At 32.2% G+C, this 21,891-nt stretch overlaps 1 protein-coding gene across 1 annotated transcript in view; it reads left to right on the forward strand.

Annotated features, from left to right (window-relative positions):
- The window catches only part of LOC105627166 (dipeptidase 1), an 88,694-nt gene that overhangs the window by 9,585 nt on the left and 57,218 nt on the right, over positions 1 to 21,891 (forward strand). The window contains exon 2 of the mRNA XM_012208456.1: positions 14,461 to 14,614. Within this exon, the coding sequence (XP_012063846.1) occupies positions 14,461 to 14,614 (154 nt within the window). The remainder of the gene's footprint in view (positions 1 to 14,460; positions 14,615 to 21,891) is intronic.

The raw sequence follows: 21,891 nt of genomic DNA on the forward strand, positions 1-21,891 counted from the left end.
CCGATTTGTTTATTATATAAAGTCGCTTCTTCAATCAATTTTATAATATTCTTCAAACAAAATAAATTCTTGTTTTAAGTACATAATAATAAGTTTTTAAATTTTTTTTTTAATAAATAAATGCATTTTAAAATTATTGTCAAGAAAATATTCTTCGTTAAAAATTACAAAAGAAAGACAGTAAATTGAATAAACACTTTTCTTAGCAATAGAATGATATTTTTCTGTGTATAATCATACCAATATATAGCAAAACTCTTAAAGTTTTGTTTCGAATCTCTCGCCATTCAATTATGTAAAGCCTTGTGTCCACGATAGAAATTACTTCGAGATCTCAAACAGAGAAAAAAATTGATCAATCGCCCAATTGAGAAAAGTGAACTGGAATATCAAGATAGAATAAAAAGCGTGAAACGAATGTGAATGATCAGATTGTTAAATGTAATTTATTATTTATTTCTCCGTCCGAGATTTCGGAACAATTTCTAGCATCATGAATATAAGGCTTAACTGAATGAGATTTGAAAACTTTAAGTTTCTCTATCCAACAAAAATCTCGATCGTTTTAAATAACTTCATACAAAGAAAGAAAGTACAATATTCGCGTATCTAGAGACAATCATCAAAAAAGAATGTATATATATATATATATACACATTCTAAAAAATATGAATGTGGATTTACTCATGCGGTGTTTATATATAATTCTCATCGAGAATATTCTCTCTGTTAATATAAACCAACATGGTGTAGAAGATTTAACACCAACACGGTGAGAATTATATCACCCTTGATATTAACTCCATATTTACGCGGAAAGAACAATTTTATCAAAATGTCTAAAAATTTAGATAAATATAGATCTGAAAATAATTTTTGTTGGTCCATTAAAATAATTATGTAGGAATCTCAAGCGTGATAATGCTGCAAAAAGTTTTGATATTTCAGCAACTACTTTGAACGTACATAATTATTTTGATAGTGCAATAAAATTATTTCCAGATTCGTATCTAGCTAAATTTTAGATATTTCAGTAAAATCACTCTTTCTATGCTTGTTTTAAAGTGCGAGCAAATAAATTCGCGAAACAAAGGATGCTGCGATAAATATTCGGCAAAGACGACAAATTTTTACAAATCTTAGTATTAATATAAATACCAACAGATGAATTTCTTATCAATACGTGAGAATTATATTTAACACCCTCAGTATTAAATCCACACTTATTTTTTAGAGTGCAGGCTAATAAATTCGTAAATTCATGAGACAGAAGAATAGGTACTCTGGCAAATAGGTGCTTCGGTGGAGAAGACAAATCTTCACAGCTACAACGATCGTCAACGGCAAATGCGGTGAGACTAATTTTCAGTACTGCGCGCTCGTCTGGGTCTACGATATATGTGTACGCGCCGGGAACCGACAGACACCAACTTCCGGTGGAGTTAATGTAGCAGCAACGCGTAACTCGATTTCACGAAGTTGCTCGAACGCGTTCGATGCGGCGCGGCGATCCCCGGGACCTCCCGGGTACACGATCCTGTTCCCTGAAACCGGATCTAGATCTTGGATCCCGAAACGTGACTGAAAACTCTCGGATAAAGTCCGAGAATCGGGGCAAATCCGCGCGCATGTCGAAAATCAGGCGACGCAAACTTTTGCGGAACAACTGTCGCAAAATTTCATTGATTCCGCTCCCGTTCGCGATTCGAATGGTAAATTGGGAAAATTTGCTTACCCCGCTTCGTTAGGATAGTTCGCATCCTACGCAAACGTCATCGACAGAATTTAATTTTCGTAATATCGCGAACTTGTATTATTTATTTGAAAATTGTGAGAAATAGAAATGGAATAGAATAAAATGCATGAAATAAAATGAATAAATTTCTTCACAAAAACCCATAAAAAGAGGATGACGATTTATTGGTTATATACTCTCTAAATTCTTAGTAGAGTGGAATCTCACTCTAAAAACTTTTAAAGATTGTAAATTCTAGAAGAGTGGCAGAATTTTTCTTTAAGAGTGAGACTCTCATTCCTTAGAATAAGATTCTGTCTCCAAAGAATTTAAAAAGCGCCGGGAATAATTTTGAAAAAATTTGTTTTAGCTTTCAATTATTAATCTAATTCTGTATGAAAATTTATATAATAAAATTATCCAAAACGTCAGGCAATATGCTTAAAATTTTTTTAATTTTCTACGCCACAATGTAGCTTGTTTTCGCAAATTTCATGAATATATATGAATATATAAAGTCATAACGTTCGTATACGCTGGTAGGGTTAATAAAAAAGTAATAACGTAATAGAGATGTAGCACGCAAATAGCACGGGGTCGCGAAATAAATTGTCACCGTTACGGGAAGTATTAAGCCTTAAAACGTCGCAAGTTAGTTCGTCGGGAGTAACTTTAAAGAGGTACTAACGAAGTTTGCCGGTGAGTCCGCGGTTAGCATGGTGGATCAGAGCTTATGAATCACCGAAATGGCTGAGACTATCCAAAAAGCGACAAGATAATCGTTGAACAAATTGAAATATTAAGAAAGAGATATTTTATCAATTTTTCTTTTTTATTCTCATTTCTCAATCTTTATCAAACCTTTCGGCATCGAATACAGCCTTTGTGGAGAGAAAAATGTTGCTAACATTGCCTAACACATTTAGCCTAACACATCGCCTCGCTGACATTTATTGATAGCACAATCGTGAAATATATTCCGTAAAGCCAACACAACGCCAGTGATGCTTAAGTCGCAGGAAAAAATCGGTCGACGAAGAATAATCCTGGTATATGCTCGGCTGCAATTGATGCTTCTAAAAAGAGATGTGCAAGCAGGACGACGATTTGTCGGCATACATAAAAATATCTGGAGCGCGAAAAACCAGAAGCCGCATGCATTCGCGGATGCGAAAGCAGCCTACGGGTATTAAAATGAACGGACGTTGATCTTTACCGGATTGTTTTTAATGAATGCTTTAAGCGTGAAGAGCGGTCGTTCGAATCACGAGTAATCTGCTTGGAAATGACCATAGTCGCTAAATTCGTTACACGTTTTGTAGAGGCAATAGATCCAAACTACGTCGTACGGTGCACACGACCGAAAGACTTATTTGCATGCCATGTAACGTAGCTATGGCAGGCAAACGGAATATACTCGTCATTCATATGCATATATCAGAACGAGCCACCTTATCGTGCTTTGCCAATTAACCACCGACTCCCACACTACCTCTTAACTAGCGATTCCTCGCCGTAACCCTTCCTCCAAGCTTTGGCAAACGACGAAAATTCGTCGGTAGTTTCGCGAAATCGACACCGGAGCTATCTCGGCTCTTAAACACGCATTACATCAGCTGAATATGTATGAGAAGATCAACGAAGGAAGTTTAAAAACACAGGATGCCTTTCCAATTACTAATTGTACCGCTTAAAACCGCTATTCGGGAGCTCAAGTTTAGTAACATTTATATGAAAAGAACAATTTTACTAAAAGATTCTAAAATTTTACTAAATCAGAAAATAATTATGTTGGAAATTAAAAAATGATGAGCAATATTATAAAAAATTTTAATCTGGAAATCAATTTGTGTTTCCAATGAACCTTGATAGCCCAAAATTATTTTTTAATCCGTATCCAGCCGAATTTTAGATCTTACAACAAAAAATTTGTATCTTCCAGAGCAACCAATTTAAGCTTTTAACAAAATTATTTTTACGGCCCAACAAAATTATTTTCAGACCGATATCCAGCAAAAGAGAGATTTTTCAATTCGTTCTTTTCATGTAGAAAATGCCAGGCACTCATCTCTTCTACGGCAATGTATTGACGCAATAATTATAAACTGCTATTAATCATCGTTGCAAATTTAATAATCATTATCTTATATGATTGAATTTGATTGAATACTGAATAGACCAGTTTATATAATAGATTACTGCATCGCACCCAATCTTCCGTTTCCCGAGCTTCCATTTTCGCTTCCGCATTTTTCTTCCACTTTTAACTTTTACTTGCTTTCAATCAATCATTTTACACGGTATACATTTATAGCCGCTAAATGTCGAACTATCAATACGAAGCCCACGATTCGTGTATCTGCGTACGAGAAATATGCCATCGATAACCAATCGTCATCGCGAAAAAACGATAACGATAATTGTGAGATAAAATTGACATCGTTTCACCGAAATTGGATATGTAACTAAATTACACTGAAATTGTAGGAAATTGTAGGAACGTCGACTACAATAGACATTTATATATAGTTTGCCGCGTAAAATCCTTTAGAGAAATTCCCTATTATTTCTTATTTTATCGCCGAGTGAAATTGTTTTGCAATTTTTGCGTTTTCGCAAATGCAGAAATTTTGATATTATATGTAAGTCAAAATTATCGGATATATCTCGCCTCTTAGGCACATCCTCCATCCTCTGTTGAATATGTATGAGGAGTCTACGAAAATGTACTTTAATAGTATGAAAATACCGTCATAATTATTACTACACTACGTTTTCGCTGAATAGCATAGTATACGCGTCGTTGTAAATCGCACGTTAAATAATCCCTCTAATATTTTCAGAATTCAATCAAATCTGAATTTTCATAATTCGTAATCGTAAAATAATAATTATTAAATTTATTAATTAATTAGTTAATTTATTTTTAATGATAATTTATAATAACATGCAACCTTAAAATCGCCATTTGTTGTTTGTGCGATAAAGAAGATGTCTGCTTTTTTTCCCTATGTTACGATTAATATTTTTGCAATCTTATTGACCGTGATTCTAGACATTAATTACGTACATTCATATTGCTTTGATTTGGAGATATCTTATATATATTATTTTAAAATTACTGACACTACTATATATTTCTCGCTACTGAAGAATTGATTTCTGAATGGACCTCATTGGCATTTACGTTGACTATCTGTTAATAACCCAAGCAGAACAACAAGTCATTATGATATCAAAATGACTCCAAAATGATCATTAAAAATCATTTTTCAATCATTCATTTCGATTCATTTAAATAGCAGTTTGATGTTATCATGACTTGTTGTTCTGCTTGGGTAAGGAGTATTATTAGGAGTATTGTATCTTTGCGTCGAAAATTGTAATGGAAAGTGAAATGAGGTTCTCATTCTTTCTTATAACCACATTAATTTCTTTATGATGTAGGACATATTAATTTATTTTTTAAGCTTATTAATTTTATACGGCTGAAGAGAGAGACTACTATATATAAGTAAATAGTAAACTTGAAACATTCTATATGTAAACAATTCTTCGTGAGAATAAATGTTATTATTGTCGATCCTAATTTTTGTTCGTTTAATTTAATTGACCTTATATTTAAATTGTTGCTTTGCAATTACATTATAATTTTTAATGCAATCATAAATTCTCATTATAATGCGAGATAAAATTGTATTACAAGTTCTGACAAATATACGAATTGTGCAACCAAGACGAGTAAGTTAAGAATCTTACGACATAAGTAGTTCACTTTTTTTTATTCTACTCGTAGAGAATAAATTGTTGCGACTAAAACGAGTAAGTACACCGATTTTATCGCCATCGACGAATACAAACACGACTTTGGCTGGTGGCCAAATCCCGCGGACACTTTTATGAATTACTAAAAATTTTCTATGTGTCGTTAATGGCCGTTCCGAAAAGTGTTTTAAGCCAAGCGATAATCGCATTGTCGTTTTCGCAGTCTAGTACTCGGTACGACAAAAGTAAATCATTGGACACACAAAGGGAGTACAATTTCGATTAAAGGATTAATGCAGAACTTGGAATTACACACATGAAATTATATGTGCTTTGCCAAAGTACATTTTATAGATACTCTCGTGCACTTCTCGAACGGTGCAACGCGAGTGTCTCGAGGCTGCGTGAGTGGTAGCCCACATGAAACAAAGGGCTTTACCGGCGTTTGGTCACACTATCCTGCATGGATGATCCAATGGACAAAAGGACTCGGTCTCTCTATGCACACAGGAAGTCTCATTGTATCTGTTTAGCCGACCAGAGTACACATGCATTTGCAGATGGCTTACTAACTCGAGCGGCCTACTGCTAAATTTATCCCTCTCAACACGAAATTATTTCTCTCCTTAGCAAACGTCCTTCTCTCGGAAATGAAGCATCCCGGAACGAGAGACAATAGCAGCTAACCAGCATTAATTTAAAGTGTGCAAAAGGACGCGATGTAGAGTGCCATCAACTTAACACTATAAATGCTTCAAAATGTTATGATCAACTAGAAGACAGAATTTACAGAAAGGCAAAAAAAGTTTGGCCACAAAATTTTGTGTTTATCAAACCATATATTGTACATATTTATAAAAGAAATAAACTCTAAATTACATAGTTACACTTTATTAAATAAATATTAATATCTTCAATTCATTAACTGATGATCAATCATTAAGATGGAAACTTTTTGATGCAGTCTTTTTGATACTTAATTGATATAACAAATATTTCAAAGTTTTTTTAAATATATATTATTATCCAGGTTGCAAGCTGATGTTATTCATTATCATTTTGATGTCAAAATGACGTCTTTAATGTCATGTTGGCATCAAAATAACTTGAATAATTTGACAAACCCAAAAACTTTATAGCCAAATTTTTTGTCAATTTTTTGTCTAACAATTAAAAAATGTTTCAAACTATTTGTAGCATGAAGTTGATCGCACTCGCAGTTTGCATATCTGCTTCGATAATAAAATCGTCCGATTTGCCATAAAACTATAAGCATGCACTCAGCCGCTGTCGGGCAGAATAGCGCACAAAATTTAAATCAAGTCGGACATTCGCACGTTGCTAATACTCGCATATTCCAGAAACGATCGAACTATCACTCGTACCGGATGGGGAAACATGCGGAGGATACGCCCGGTGTTGGTACGCGAATGCTCGTTTGGTTATCTAATTCTGCTGGAAGTTAGGCACCTATCGCGCCGCATGCAAAGTGCATTTGAGAGGGTATGGTGTGGTTAGTTACAAACGTACGGCAGATCCATCGCTGATTCGAGGCAGATTTGTTAGAGTAACAATCCACGCGTACGACCACACGGCCAACGCGCGCCACCCTGTTGTCGGTATATATATATATACCGAGCACCAGAAATTCCTTTACGTCAAACTATGCTGTTGTCTGCTGACTTGCGATTAGAGTAAATTCCGGAAATACAAAGAATATTTAGCGTCTCGGCATGAGAGGAGCTAATTTATCTTGCGCTAAATACGCACTGAGAAAAATGGTGATTGGATTAAAATCATTTTAGTGGAAATTAATAACGAATTAGAATTTTCTGATTAAATCTACTAGAATTCTAGTTGAGATAACTAGAATTCTGATTGATATAATTATTCTGATATAAAAATAAGAATTTTAATAGAAATATTTATCAGAAATATTGTATCAACTAGAGAATTCCAGTTACCTTCATTAGAATTCAAATAAATTTAATCAGAAAATTCTGATTTGTCCATTTTCCAACTAGAAATTTTTTTCAGTATGTCAATATATGTTTCTTGTGCAATTAGATAACTTTTGCTTTACCGCCGAAAATTTCAACAATACGAAAAAAGATATGAATGATTTTTATTAATGCGAATGTGTGCTTCTTTCGTTTGATTGAATTAACAATTTCACAGGAATTAAGCGAGATTCGATACTAACAAGAATTGATTGATTTAGAATAATATAGAACTTTTGAAATAGTTTAACAATGAGATTAAAATCCATTTCTGTCTGTCACCGGATGTATAAATTATCAGGAAAAGATATTTGAATATCTGCATTCGCACAACGTGTGAATGAGAAACGCGTTCTTCGAAAGCGAGAGAATTGCTTTATCATTTAATGCATATGCAACATCAATTTGAATGACGGAAGCGTGTGTCAGAACGCATCAACCATACGCATTAACAAAAATACAGATACAGTAATGCCCGAATGTATGCAAAGTAGATTAAGTATACAGAAACTCACTATTATATAAATAAATCTGGATGCTTAAAACGCTTATAATGCAATATTCTAAGTTTCAATTATGATATCTTTAATATATGTATTTCTTTTTCTCCTTGAAGAATATATATTAGAAAATTAGAAACTTTATTATATCTATATATTAAAAAAATTAAAAACTTAAATATAATGTAAATTGCTAATATAATCATTCAAAATTTTATATTATTGATAAATCTCTGTTTACAAATAGATTATATTTTTTATTTATTATAGAAATAGATTTATATGCAATAGATTATTTATACTTTAAAATAATGACAATCGAAATTTTATGATTAGTTTTCAGCACACAAAAATAATCTGCTCTTACATTTTAATATTGCAAATAAATAACCCATATTTCAAGTTATATAATTAATAACACACATTCCACATCGTGTAATTATGAATCCGGGTTAATTGTCGATGTTCTCGTCCGATTTAATTTCCGATATCTGTCACGCAAATTTCTGATTCGTGAATTTTATGTACATATAATACATATTATGCAAATTCGGGCATCACTCTAGGTAACAAATAAATTCACTCACCATGTTGCATTGGCATCATGCTGTATATTGCATCTGAAACAATTTTATACGATCATTAATTATAATTTAACACTTATTTTTTTTTTGTATACAATAACAGATTATTCTATTTTATTTTAATTTCACTTTTTCAATTTTATTCTAAAAATTGTTAATGTATACAATTTATTTACTGAGTAAAAATAAAAATTATATTTTCACTTATTTTTACTTAATTTATTTCCAATTTAATTAATTTTCTAATAATTGTAATCAAGAAACTCTCTGATCTTTGAAATTATTTATATATTGCATAAGCATCAACGACAAAATTAATTGCCTCTAGCAATTAATTTAAAAACAAAGTAAATTTATTTACCAGCCAATGATCGTTGCTCGGCGTCGCCCGCTTCTGCATCCAAGTCGACTCCTGAAGATCAAGACACTGCCATTTTTTGAAACATTCACGGAAACATATCGATTGATAAAACGTGACTAATTATGATTATGCGAGAAAACTATTAACGACACACTCCCGAATCTCAATACTATACATTTTCGATACTCCCGATTTTAGATACTCTGGTTTTTCGACACTCCCGATTCTCAATATTGAACATTTTTTTCCGATATTCCCGATTTTTGACACTCCCCATATCCACTCGCGACTTTTACTTCTCAATCCGCATCCGCCAGTGGCATCTAAAAAAATTAACGCATACCAATGATAACCATAGAATATAACCACACGAAGAGAATAATATGAGATGTACGAAGGAAATTAAACTATAATGGCGTGTTGAAGTATAACGAAAGAACGGTCATCACATGGAGTATCATTGTAGATAATTGTTGATTTAACCTTCTCACCACCTCCGATATTGATAAAATTAGGATTATTCGACGCATTTTCACGAAATGAACGAATCCGGCAAAAAAAGTGTCGCTCTATGCCGCGAACCGAGATATTATTGTTAAAGTCAGACAGATATCAAATTAGGAAATCTATCACATCAAAGGACATGTAAAGCTAGAAACGTAAGTCACATAGTGTCTTTCTATTTCAATTACACAAATTCTCTGCTTTAAAACAAAAATTCTCTGCTTGCTTTTCTAACCTGAATAGATCGAATCATCAACTTTAATACCTCGATTCACATGATAAAGCGACACTTTTTGTCAGATTCGATCATTTTATGCAAAAACGCGTCGAATGAGCCTAACTTTATCGGACGCTAAACTCAACAATTACCCGAAATACTCTGATCTTTCGGCATTCCCGATTCTCAATACTCACCGACATTTCCAATTTTCAACGCTCTCGATTGCTTCCGAAATCCACTCACGACTTTGAAGGGCATTCTACAATGCATTGCAAACAACCATTGTCAGTTGAAACATTTATTAGAAGCATAAATAATACTATTAATTCGCGCTTCTAATTGATTGTCGCGACAAACGTTTTAACTGGCAACGGGTGTTTGCAACGCACATTGTAGAATGTCCTTCACTCCTCGTTTCGCATCCGCCAACCAAGGTATCTACAAAATTAACACACACGACTTAAAACTACACGCGAAGCGAATAATAGGCGTACGAAAGAAATTAGACTAATGGCGTATTAGAGATTAGAGTAATGAGAGAAACATACACAGTTATAATCACAATTGAATATCGTGTACACTATTAACGTTCGTAGTAACGATAGGTATGCTACATGAATTATTGCCCACAATACACGAGATTAAGATTCGTATGGCGTTCGTTCGATACGAAAAGATACGCACAATTGCGCGCGCGGTCACCCACCTGCGACGTTCGTATGAGGAATGCGGTCGGTGGCCGGCGGGTAGCGGAGTGGGGTGGCACGACGTGGTACGGCGTGACGTAGCGCGAGGTGTTTACATAGGAGCTTGCGACCTTGGACGGTTTGGACTGTTAACGTTCAAACGGCTTAACGGTTTTTTGGTCTAACATCGATACCCAACTTTTTACAATGCTTTTTCAACGCTCTTTACATTCTTAGAATTATTTTATTAATAAAGGTAAATATATTCACACATACATATATCATTCTCCAATTATATTTTCTATTCAACCCTTCATATTAGGGTTTTTTTTTACCTAAGCGAAATTTCACTCTCAAATTTCTTAGCATAAATTTCAATCTTTACTAAATAAAATTCTAACATTTGAATTAAATAATTATTTGTCAAAGTAGCAGAGATGAAAAATCATCCAGAATTTTCGTAGATTTTTTTTTTGAAAACTTAGAATAGTCAAAAAAATTTAAGTTGGACGAAAAAGATCTAGCATGTCTACGAAGTAAGTAAAAATATGCGTATCTAATACGAAGTAATATGTGTTTGACTGGTGCTTTCGATTATAAAACAAGTTTTTATAACACATTCATTTTTATGAAATAAAATTTATCATTTTTATGATAAATTTTAAACAATTTAATTGAATATGTTCAAATAAATTAACAATTTAAAAAATTCAGTATGATACATAGTGTAGTGAGATTTTTTAATTCTTAGTACACACATTAGTTTTGGATACATCATCCGGTCATTCGCATCTTGGTTTAATTTTCATCACTTTTACAAGTATATATATTTACAAGTATAAATTATTAAACAATTTCTTCATTTTGACATCTTTAGAAATTCTTTAGAAATATTTGTGCAATTATATATTCAATTATAAATTCAATTATTATAATAACAAATTATAAATTGTTGTAACTAATTATAGTTAACGAAATCAGAAAAATGCACTGTTTCATATAAAAATATAAAATTCTGAAACAAAAATGTTTAAAAGAAAAGTATGGTTCAGTATCTTAAAATTGACATTCCAAATTACAAGAAAAAAAAAGAAAAATTCAAGTGTCGGCCAGTTGAAATTTGAAATCACTATATTGGCAGTATATTATATACTATTTATTGTTAATTTATATGTATGAAGAACATTATGAATATAAATTTATTATTATTTATTCATAATTTTTTTCTAAAAAAGAGTAACTGTTTCAAAACAATTATTAAACAGAATACTGAACAGAAGCACTTTAAATAGCTTGTTATGGCAATACTTCTAAAAAATAAAAATTTTAATTACTATAACACTTTTTTATCATGGCTTTTCGGTAGAATTGTATTTAAAGATTCATAAAGAATATGTTATGGAAAAAAAGTTGAATAGTATCTAAATAACTATTGCTAGTTTTAAAACGAATATTAACCGAAATATTAAATAAAAGCTTGTTAAATAATTTATTGTGATAACATTTCAAAAAAGAAATTTATTTAATAATATAATACTTATGGGTTTTCGCATATTTAATGTAATCGCATATTTAAAGGTCCATAAAAAATAGTTACGAAAACAGAAAAAAAAATCTTAAATGTTAAATTTAAATATCCATAACTGTTTGGTTTCAAAACAAATATTAAACGGAATATTGAACAGAAGCATATTGAATAATTTATTACGATGATGATGTTTCTAAAGATTTTATTTAATATAACGCTTTTTTATTATAGGTTTTCAATGGAATTGACTATTTAATAGTTAAAAAAAATATTAAACAATATCCATTCAAAATAATATTTTATGTTTCTTTGCCACCAGAAAGTGTAAAAGTACATTATAATAATATCTATAGATAGTCCGACAAATGTTATTCATTAATTTATATTTCAGAATATGTATAATTACAACAAATATACAACAAAACAACATCAATTATTCTAATAAAATATTATTTCTGTTACCAACAATATGCAATACTTATTTAAAATCATAAAAAACAATATAAAATATTATTCAAACAATTATGAATGATAATGTACTTATATCCATAATCACTGTCAGTTAATCATTGTTCTACATTTTATTTAACCTTTATAAGCTATCTTTTTACAAAAATTTTTTGAATAAATATAAAAGTTGAATTCTAGAACAATAACACAGCGTGAAAATGAAATAAAAGGTTTAAAAAATATATATCCAAGTAAACAACTTTGAAGGAAAAAACAAAAAAAAACTTTTTTTCACTGAATTTTTAATTCAAAATTCCTAGTTTTTTTTCTGATCATTTTCATTTCTAGGAAACACGCAGTTATAGATAACAAAAACAGATCACGTGTAACGCGCTACGTATCGGGCAAACCGTTATCGCAGTAATACGTATGTACCTCTTCGAATTGACCGAACGTATTTCAACCTCGTGCCGAGTGAACGATTGCTGCAACAATTAGTGCGCGTAATGAACGTGCGTCTCTTCCGATACTATACGCCGCGATGTCCAAGCTTTCTTCATCCGTTCATGAGAGAAATATTGATTGATCAGATAACTAGTGATACGTAATATGTAATATATCCCTTTCTGCGAACGCGCACCACGTTATACGTTCAAACATTGAAACATTTGTCACAAAAGCAAATAAAATGAATTAAATGGATAAAGCTTATATTGTTAATTTATAATATCATTATTTTATGTTCATTAATATGGAAATATTAATATGAAAATCAGAATAGTATTGATTTTGTAGTTACGAAAATTGAATGAAATTTATTCAAACATTGTCGATAAATATTATACATATATATAATTGTATTCTATTTTATCAATAATTAATTTTTCATATGTTATAAGTTAAAAGTTTAAAGTTAATAAATATTGTTGTTAATATATAAAATAAAAAGATATATTTTGTAATAAAAAATATATTGAGATTAAAAAATATATTGAGATTTTTTTATTATTATGTTTTTCGCCGTCATTTTATAAAGAATGATCTTTCTTTTAAAATCTTTCAATTATGCGATATAGACTCCCGTACTAATCATGTGGAAAATTGAATTCCGATGAAATGAGTTAGTTTTCGCATATAATATAATTGAACAAAAGATATAAGAGACACAAGACTTTAATTATAATGTTTCAAAGGTGTTGTGTAAGCACAAATTTTACATCTTTAATAGATCTTTAATCATAGCCCAAAAATTATCCATTATTGAGTCTTGTATAGCATCTTTTGATCAACATGTTATAGTTACACGATAAGCTACATTACATATGAAAACTAATTACACTTATTTCGCCAGAATTCAATTTTCCACATAGTTAATGCGAGATCCTGTATTTGTACATATTAAATATCAAAAATTCCATTTTTTGATAAAATATATAATAAATATTTATTTCAAAATAAAGTTTAAACGTATCCAACACGTCAGAGAGAATTAAATTCATGTTTCATCTCAACAAGAATGCAAATACACTCTTGTTTCCGTGAAGCATCCTCTGTATAACTTCGCGGAAAATAAGTTTGACACAGCTACCGAGTCCACCTCAAGTTGGACATCAGATAATGCTGTTATAAAGGCTAAACTTTGGCTATCTGAGAGTTTGTTCGACTATATTGTAGAACAAAATTACAGGACATCGAATATTCTCGTTTTGAAGTATGATTAACACCAGAAGTAATTAAGCTTAAACTATAAATTCAAACAAGCAATGAGAAATGAAATGAATGCATCTTGCACAAGTTATAAAACTTTTAACAAATAGTAGCTGAAATATTCTGCTAACATCCAAGTTTTTAACTGATTCTTTTAAGAAATCGTGACACTCGTGGTGCTTTGTCTTTTCGTCGGAGGATCACGAGCATTCATGTAAAACAACTTTATTGGAAAAGTATTTGGAAGTTCCGCGCACGGAAATACATATATTTCACATCACATATGCCTGAAGAATGTATATTCTATCCGAATAATTTATCCACTGTTTTAGTAGCACGTCATGTTTAGCTTAAAAAGGATAGAAAAGTCACGGGCGGCGTGTATGCATATATCAATCGATATTTCGCATTTTCTTTCAGACACAACGACCTACCCTGGAATATACGGAAGTTTCTGAAGAACCAACTAAGGGAGTTCAGGTTTGATGACTTAAGTGACATTCATCCCTGGTCACGGAGCGCCTGGAGCCACACAGATCTCAAGAGATTGAGACAAGGCATGGTTGCAGCGCAGGTGAGTTTAATAATAAGTGTTCGTCAAAGTTATTGCTGCGGTCAAAGTTTGATCTATCGCGGTACTGATTGAATATGCAAAAAATTTTTCGTCGAATAATATGCTCTCTCTATACAATTAATTAATTGTCGATATTTACGTTGAATCGATTGGTTCAATTTTTAGAAATGAAATCTAATAAAAAATTTGTTGAATAATTTAATTTTTGCAAAAATATTTCATGAAAAAATAAAATAGAATCTTTTTACTTATTAGAAAATAAACAAGAATATTGTAAAACTCTTAAGAAGATTATTAGAAAGCTGCTTGTAAATGTGATTTCTTGAATGTTAATTGCTTGATCAGGTTTTCATTGCTTTAATTATATACGTATTAGTGTTTCTATTGTTTTTTAAAGCTATGACTTCATGTTAGAGATTTTGCATAAAATTTGTGAATAATTTATAATTAATTATTGTTCAGTGAAAATACACGTCGTACTGCACTGAAAGAAAAGTGTTTGATTTATGACTATAATTATATGATATAATAATGGTTATTACTGCTATAATATGTTAATAATAATAATAATATGTTAATAATAATAATTATTTACAATTCTGTACACAAAAATATGTATAATTGGAAAAATCCGAAAATAGCTATATAATTTATATTTTTTTTATTAATATACTGAATAATAACTGTAATAATAATTACATTATTATTGTTATTAACATTATAACAGGAATAAAAATGAAGCTTCTAATCGTAATTACTTTATCATGCAATTATAATTACAAACACCAAACACTTTTCTCACAAATTGCATCACGGGAAATAAAGTAACTAAATAAAAAAAGAAATAACATTGTTGCGGATTAATCTGAAATCTCTCTCTCTCTCTCTCTCTCTCTCTCTCTCGGTTTTTGAAAACAGACCTGGCAATTAGTTGAGCTTAACATGCGATTTTCGCCAACTTCGTCGCAGCTCGCGAGGTGAAAATTAAATCCACGCGAATGAGAGAATCGCATGTCGCCTTGAAGCCACAGTACCGCCAAATTGCAATTAAATGTTCGCACGTAGAACTCGACCTGCAGAGTCATCGACAATTATAACTAATTTAAAGTCGCGTTAATCCAGTCTGATTTAAATTCAAGCGGTTGTCGACTCGCATGCAGTTAGTCGTTCGCCAATATTGCTACGAAATGTTCGCCGTATCCTAAAGCCTGTTTTGTTCGTGGCAAGCAGAGATTATTAATTTATAGCGTGCCGTGTACGTAACTCGGCTATAAATCAAACAGCAGCAGTGCCGCGCCTAATAGCAATTAATCGATTTTACGAAGATTTCACACCTACGTTTAAACGCGAATGTGTGGCGCGTTTGCGACTTTCGAGTGTCCTGGTATGTCAATTTGTGCGAATTTTGTGAATTTTCTGTCGCAACATGTACGATAAAATTTATGTTGCAGAAAAGGGAAATACGTACTATATAATATATGACACGAGAGAAAAAAAAGACTAAATAAGACTATTAAACATGTTACAGTAATAACAAAAATTACAGAAATTAATTATCTGCCGCCGTGTTACATCGTGCGGAACAACCCCATGAACGAAAGTCGACTAACGTGGACATAGCCGGAATTATCTAGCAGTTTCGATCTTCCGTGAACCATGAATTTAACGAATATAAATTTGATCTTTCCGATCGCGCAGTTAAAGCTTTCACGCGCGACGCTTCTGCCGGGTGATCGTTAATAACGGGGATTAATCTAAAATTGCAATTAAGATCTGACCGTAAAAAATCACCTCTCGGTTCAATTAACGGTAGAAACGGCTCTTTAACGACCCGAGGAAAATCGAGCGAACTTGGGCAATTAATTTCCTTCGGTTGCCCGCCGTGCTTCACGTGCCGCCGAAAATTTACCACGACACGATCGGTTTCCTTCCCTTTTCATCCCCCACCCCGAAATACCTTCGATTAATCCCGCGAAAATCCCTTTCCGAGCGACTCGGTATCGTATCGAATAAACTTCGACATAGCGCGCGAAACTTTGCCCGAAGTCGGAGAATCTCTATCGAGCATATCGACTCTCAACCGCATCCGCGGTAGCATAAAGTGTTCGTTAGAAATAGACGAATGAGAGTGGTAAAAGAATTGTAGCTAAAACAAATTTTGATAAATTCCGATAACACGAAAAGAAGAAAGAATTTATTAAGAGGATTATTAAGAAGATTTTATTGAAATATCTAAAATTTAACTAGAAAGCTTCGAAGATAATTTTGTTGGACCATCAAAATAATTACATAGGAATCTTAAGCATGATAAGCGATGTTGCAAAAAGTTTTAATTCCAGCAAATTCAACGTCCTAAACATAATAATTTTATATAATGGTCCAACAAAATTATTTTCAAATCTATATCTAATTACATTTTTAGACACGTCAGCAAAATTATCCTTTCCATATAAAAACAACTTTTCTATAGAAAAAAGATCTCTTTAGAAAAAGGAACATGTGTAATCAAAGAAATAAAAGATTTAAGTATCAAAATTAAATATTGCTTGAAAATTAAAATGTTCTGTAAATAATGTAAATAACGCGACTGCATCGATCAATTCCGCGTAAATTCTTTTATTATAAAAATTGTCTTCAATTCCAAATGTTCTCATTATCAAAAATTACTCCCCTTTGTATGTGGTAAGCTTATTGCATTTAAAGTAGCTCTCAAAGGAGAACAGAGACTGAATGGAAGCTGCGTGGAGAATTTATTTACGGTACTTGAAGCACTCGCGCGCGCGCCAGCAGAATGTGCCTCTTAAGACACGAAGTGCATAGTCGAGAGTTAACACAAAAGAGGAAGACAAAGATGCACAATCGCGATGTATGCGCAAAGTACTTAGTCCGATGAAAAGTTTTGAGACGCGTACGGTTATAAAGATATTTCTCAGGAACATATTCGAACGTTGAATTTGGCGTATCGCACATATACGACATATAGGTAACTATATACAACTTTCGGTGTGTTTAAACGAGAATTTTGATTTGTGTTAAATAAACGATGTGATTCAGTAGCGTGGTAATAGCGAGGTATACTGGTCGTAAACTCGCACAATATAGCGCGTGAATCCATTTAAGAGCCCGATATCGAACGCGACCCGGCGAGGATGAAGCTCGTACACACGTGCGCTATATGTTCTTAAATGCATTGAATCTCGATTAAATTGGAAGGAGGATTATGGGATTTTCGGTCTCGCGAATACTGATATTCATTTTCGAAGTGCCGCTCGTGCGTTTCTCTCTCCCTCTCACCTTTCCACCATTCCATGATGATAAATCCAAAGACATAGAACATGGACTGCGCTATTCACATCTAATAGCGAATTTAATTACTTAGTATTATGTACTGGATTAATGTGTACTAAAAGTGAAATTAATGAAGTTAAATACATGAAGTTAAATATAAAACAGTATTTACATATGTAGATGTATTAATTTAATTTAAACGATTAAATACTCAATAATGACATTGTTATGTTAAAACACATTACATTTAACAAAATATATATATCTATATATAATTTTATTGTCAAGGTGATTATCATTATTATGCCATTTAAATACTTTACATAAACTAATCTTTAATGTGCATTACTCTAGAATAGTATAAATGACCGAATTTAATATATCAAATATATCATGGTCAATAAAAATGAGAAAAGATAAAGACGGCCAAGACGATCTCTCTCTTTTTCTAATTGTAATTAATTATTCTCTAAATCTGAATCAGTGGATAGTCATTAATTACCTATTGGCACTGATAATCAGTGAAATTCACTAAAAAAGAAAGAATGTGTTTGAGCATTAATAATTAAAGATACTGATATTTGCATGTTAATTCCAATACTATTATCCAATACTATTATCCAATATATTCATTGAATTTAAGTTATTAAAACATGGTTAGTTAGATTACATCATAAAAATTAGCTAGGTCAGGGATCTCATATTTAATTCACCGATTATCAGGCATGGCATACTGATATCAATGATTATCCACTGATTCAGATTTAGACAGTAAATATAATAGAGACTGGCCATCTTTACGCTCTTTACGCTCTATCCCTCTCATTTTGTCGATCACTTTTACACACGGATAGCACGGTCTGTACTCTATAACTTTGGATAAATCCACGTTTTTTTCAAACGAGATTCGAGGATTGCTTGCGGAATCCGTTAAAATGCATTACGAATTAACGAAGTTGTTGCTTGCACGTGCTACATAGGGAATAAGTAAATAATACATCGCAGGAGATTAAACCCCTGTGAAATTTTCAGTTACAATGGAATTTGCAGCCGAACGGGCGCGGCGGGATACAGAAATCGAGCTCGTGGCCCCGACGCGATGTCACGTTGCGTCATGTCGGATGAAAGGATAATGTCGAAGATCGCTCGATATACATTACGCCTCCTCGGGTAGAAAGGAAATTTCTCGAGAGACCTTTGAAAATGCCATCATTCTCGTTAGCAAAGACAGTCTCGAGATGATCCCCAATTATTAAAACGCTTCCGTTATCTAGACGCGCTTACGGCAAACGAGATGGTAAGCCGCAAGAAAGGAGTTGTCACGAATCCGAAAAATCAGTGCAGCGTGGAAGTGCAGCGTGGAATAAAAATACCTTTGAAAAGGATCGAGATCTTAGTTGTTTTAATGTTATCCGCTCATCTTCTAGCGAGGCGGAGAGAAATCAAACGAGCATCCACCGAGCTAACGAGAAGACGTGTAAATGCGCACCATTTATCGTTGCAACGTAATGAAATCATTAATGTTATTAAATGGAATATTAATTTCATGCATAATGAGTGGAGATGCTAGTAAAACGCACTGTATTTACGATGCGCGCACGTGCAACATACCGCCGCACGTTACGAGCAATTTTTCATAATTAATGCCAATCTGTGATCGCGCGAGGTTTCCGAGGCATGGCGTAATAACGAGGAAAAATTATTACGCTGATGACCGAAACGCAACAATGGTTGGATAATTACGCGGAAACTTTTTCAAAGATATCAGATATTTTTATACGAAACAATTAATAATGCAATTAAAATCGGAATGCCACTGACGGGAGAATTTTGTAATTATATCATATAGAAGGCGCATAACATGAAATATCCCGTAGAACGTCGTTAATAATAATAGAAGCATGCGTGATCGCATTACGCTGTCCAATCAAATTATATATTTATATAGATTTTTGTTTAATTTTATTAATAATGGAATTTTATTAACAATAATATCAAATGAAAATCAACTTGTACAAAGCAAAATAATAAGATTAGAAGAACGAATAAAAAAGAGAAGATAATAAATAATAATTTAATCAAATCATTGTAAAAAAATAATAGGATATATCAATCACGCAGTCTTCATCAGCTAACGAAATCGGTAGAATATAAAAACTTCAATGTTAAATGTAAAAATATACATCGACAGAATAAAATTATCTAATAAATAGATAAAAATTAAAAATAAATTGTAGGAGCATCATAAAAACAATATCATTCTTGCATTTTGAAAATGTATGATTTTGAAGATGTATATCAAAATGGCTTCAAAATAATTATCAAGAATATAAGTATTATATATTACGTATATTTTTTGACAACAAAATGAAAAAATTTTTTTATATTTTAAAAGCGATACAAAAAATTTAGCGATGACTTAAAATCTCAATAATTATTTCAATAAGAAATAGATATATTTTTAAAAAATAATTGAGATAAAGTGAGAAAATTTTCATTCAAACTATAAAATTGTATTCTTACATGTATTCTTGTAAATATTGAACTATTTCATATGTATATAATATTCATTTTTATATAGAAAATATAAATTTCTAATTTTAGTCACTTTTTATAGAGATCTAATTATGTAAAGATAAACCCGATCCTTAACATTCAAATTTTTATATTCTATTGATTTCGTTAATTGATAAAAGCTCTGTGTAGTTAAAAAGTCCTATTATTTTTTGGTAACGATTTGATATTAAATTTTATTTTTATTTTTATTATATTAATATTTCTTGATTTCATTGCTCGTTTCTTGAGTGTCTAACCTTCTTTACTTTATTAACATATAATTTTATAAACGTGATTTTTTTTAAACAATAGATATATAATGTTGAAACTTTCAATATTAAAAAAAACGATATCTTTGAACTCTTGTAGAAAAGTACTACTGAGCACTACTAATGCGCAGTATTTTGAGATATTACTGCACTACTGCACACTTACTGTAATGTAATAGTACCAGTAATGCCTCAAAATACTACCGTGCAGTAGTACTTTTCTACAAAGGAAGAGATCATACAGCTTGCATCTTGAGTTGCCTCGTGTTTCGACCTCGACAGATCCCTTAAGATATCCAGTCTACCAACGTCAAAACGAAAAGGATAACCACTCGGTTATGTCCATTGGGACGAACGCGCGTACACATTCATGTACATAACGCATATATCGAATATATACAGCAGCCAAACCGAGACTCGCCTCAATCTATCACTGTCCTGTTAATTCAGACGAGCTGGCGGTATCCGGTAGCGGAAGGTTACTTACCATTGATCGCGTGCCGTCGACTTACATAGAGTCTTAGACGGCATCGCAGCATAGACGAGATTTTCCATCCTTTCGTACAACGCTTTTTCAATTCATCGCTTTTTCAATTCAACAACAGAACAGATTATAGACATCAATTTTGCAACATTATAACATAAAAATTTTGCTGTTAGATATTACACGAGGTCTATTAGTCTTTATATACAGCATTTTTCCAGCATTCTTCAAGGAAAATCTTATTTACTTAGAGAGGCTATTTCTAGTATAAAAGAAAGTCAAAAGATCTCACTACAATTTTTCACACATAATACACTAGCGCGTCGCAGAATCCAAAGAATACATGTGATGAGTATACTTTCGTTTGAACCCTCGGGCTGTCTCGAGAAACCTTCGGCACTTCCGGCACATCACAAATCGCGAAAGTGCATTCTAACTTGAGATGAGTCGAGGCATCCTGATTTATCGCGTCGCTAGATTCTCGCTGGAAATTTACGTTACACTTTCGGCGTCTTCGTCGTGAGAGAAGCAATTCGTACGGACGGAAGGAAATTTAAGTCTCGCGTGGTTGTTTCGAAATTTTAGATACGGAGAAGGAAGACTGATGGAGAAGTTGGAAAGCCAATGGCGAAATATGATTTTCATTTCCCTTTTTTTTATAATTGATCAAATTGAATTTC

The sequence above is a fragment of the Atta cephalotes genome (assembly GCF_000143395.1).
Source record: "Atta cephalotes unplaced genomic scaffold scaffold00001, whole genome shotgun sequence".
NCBI lineage: Eukaryota > Metazoa > Arthropoda > Insecta > Hymenoptera > Formicidae > Atta > Atta cephalotes.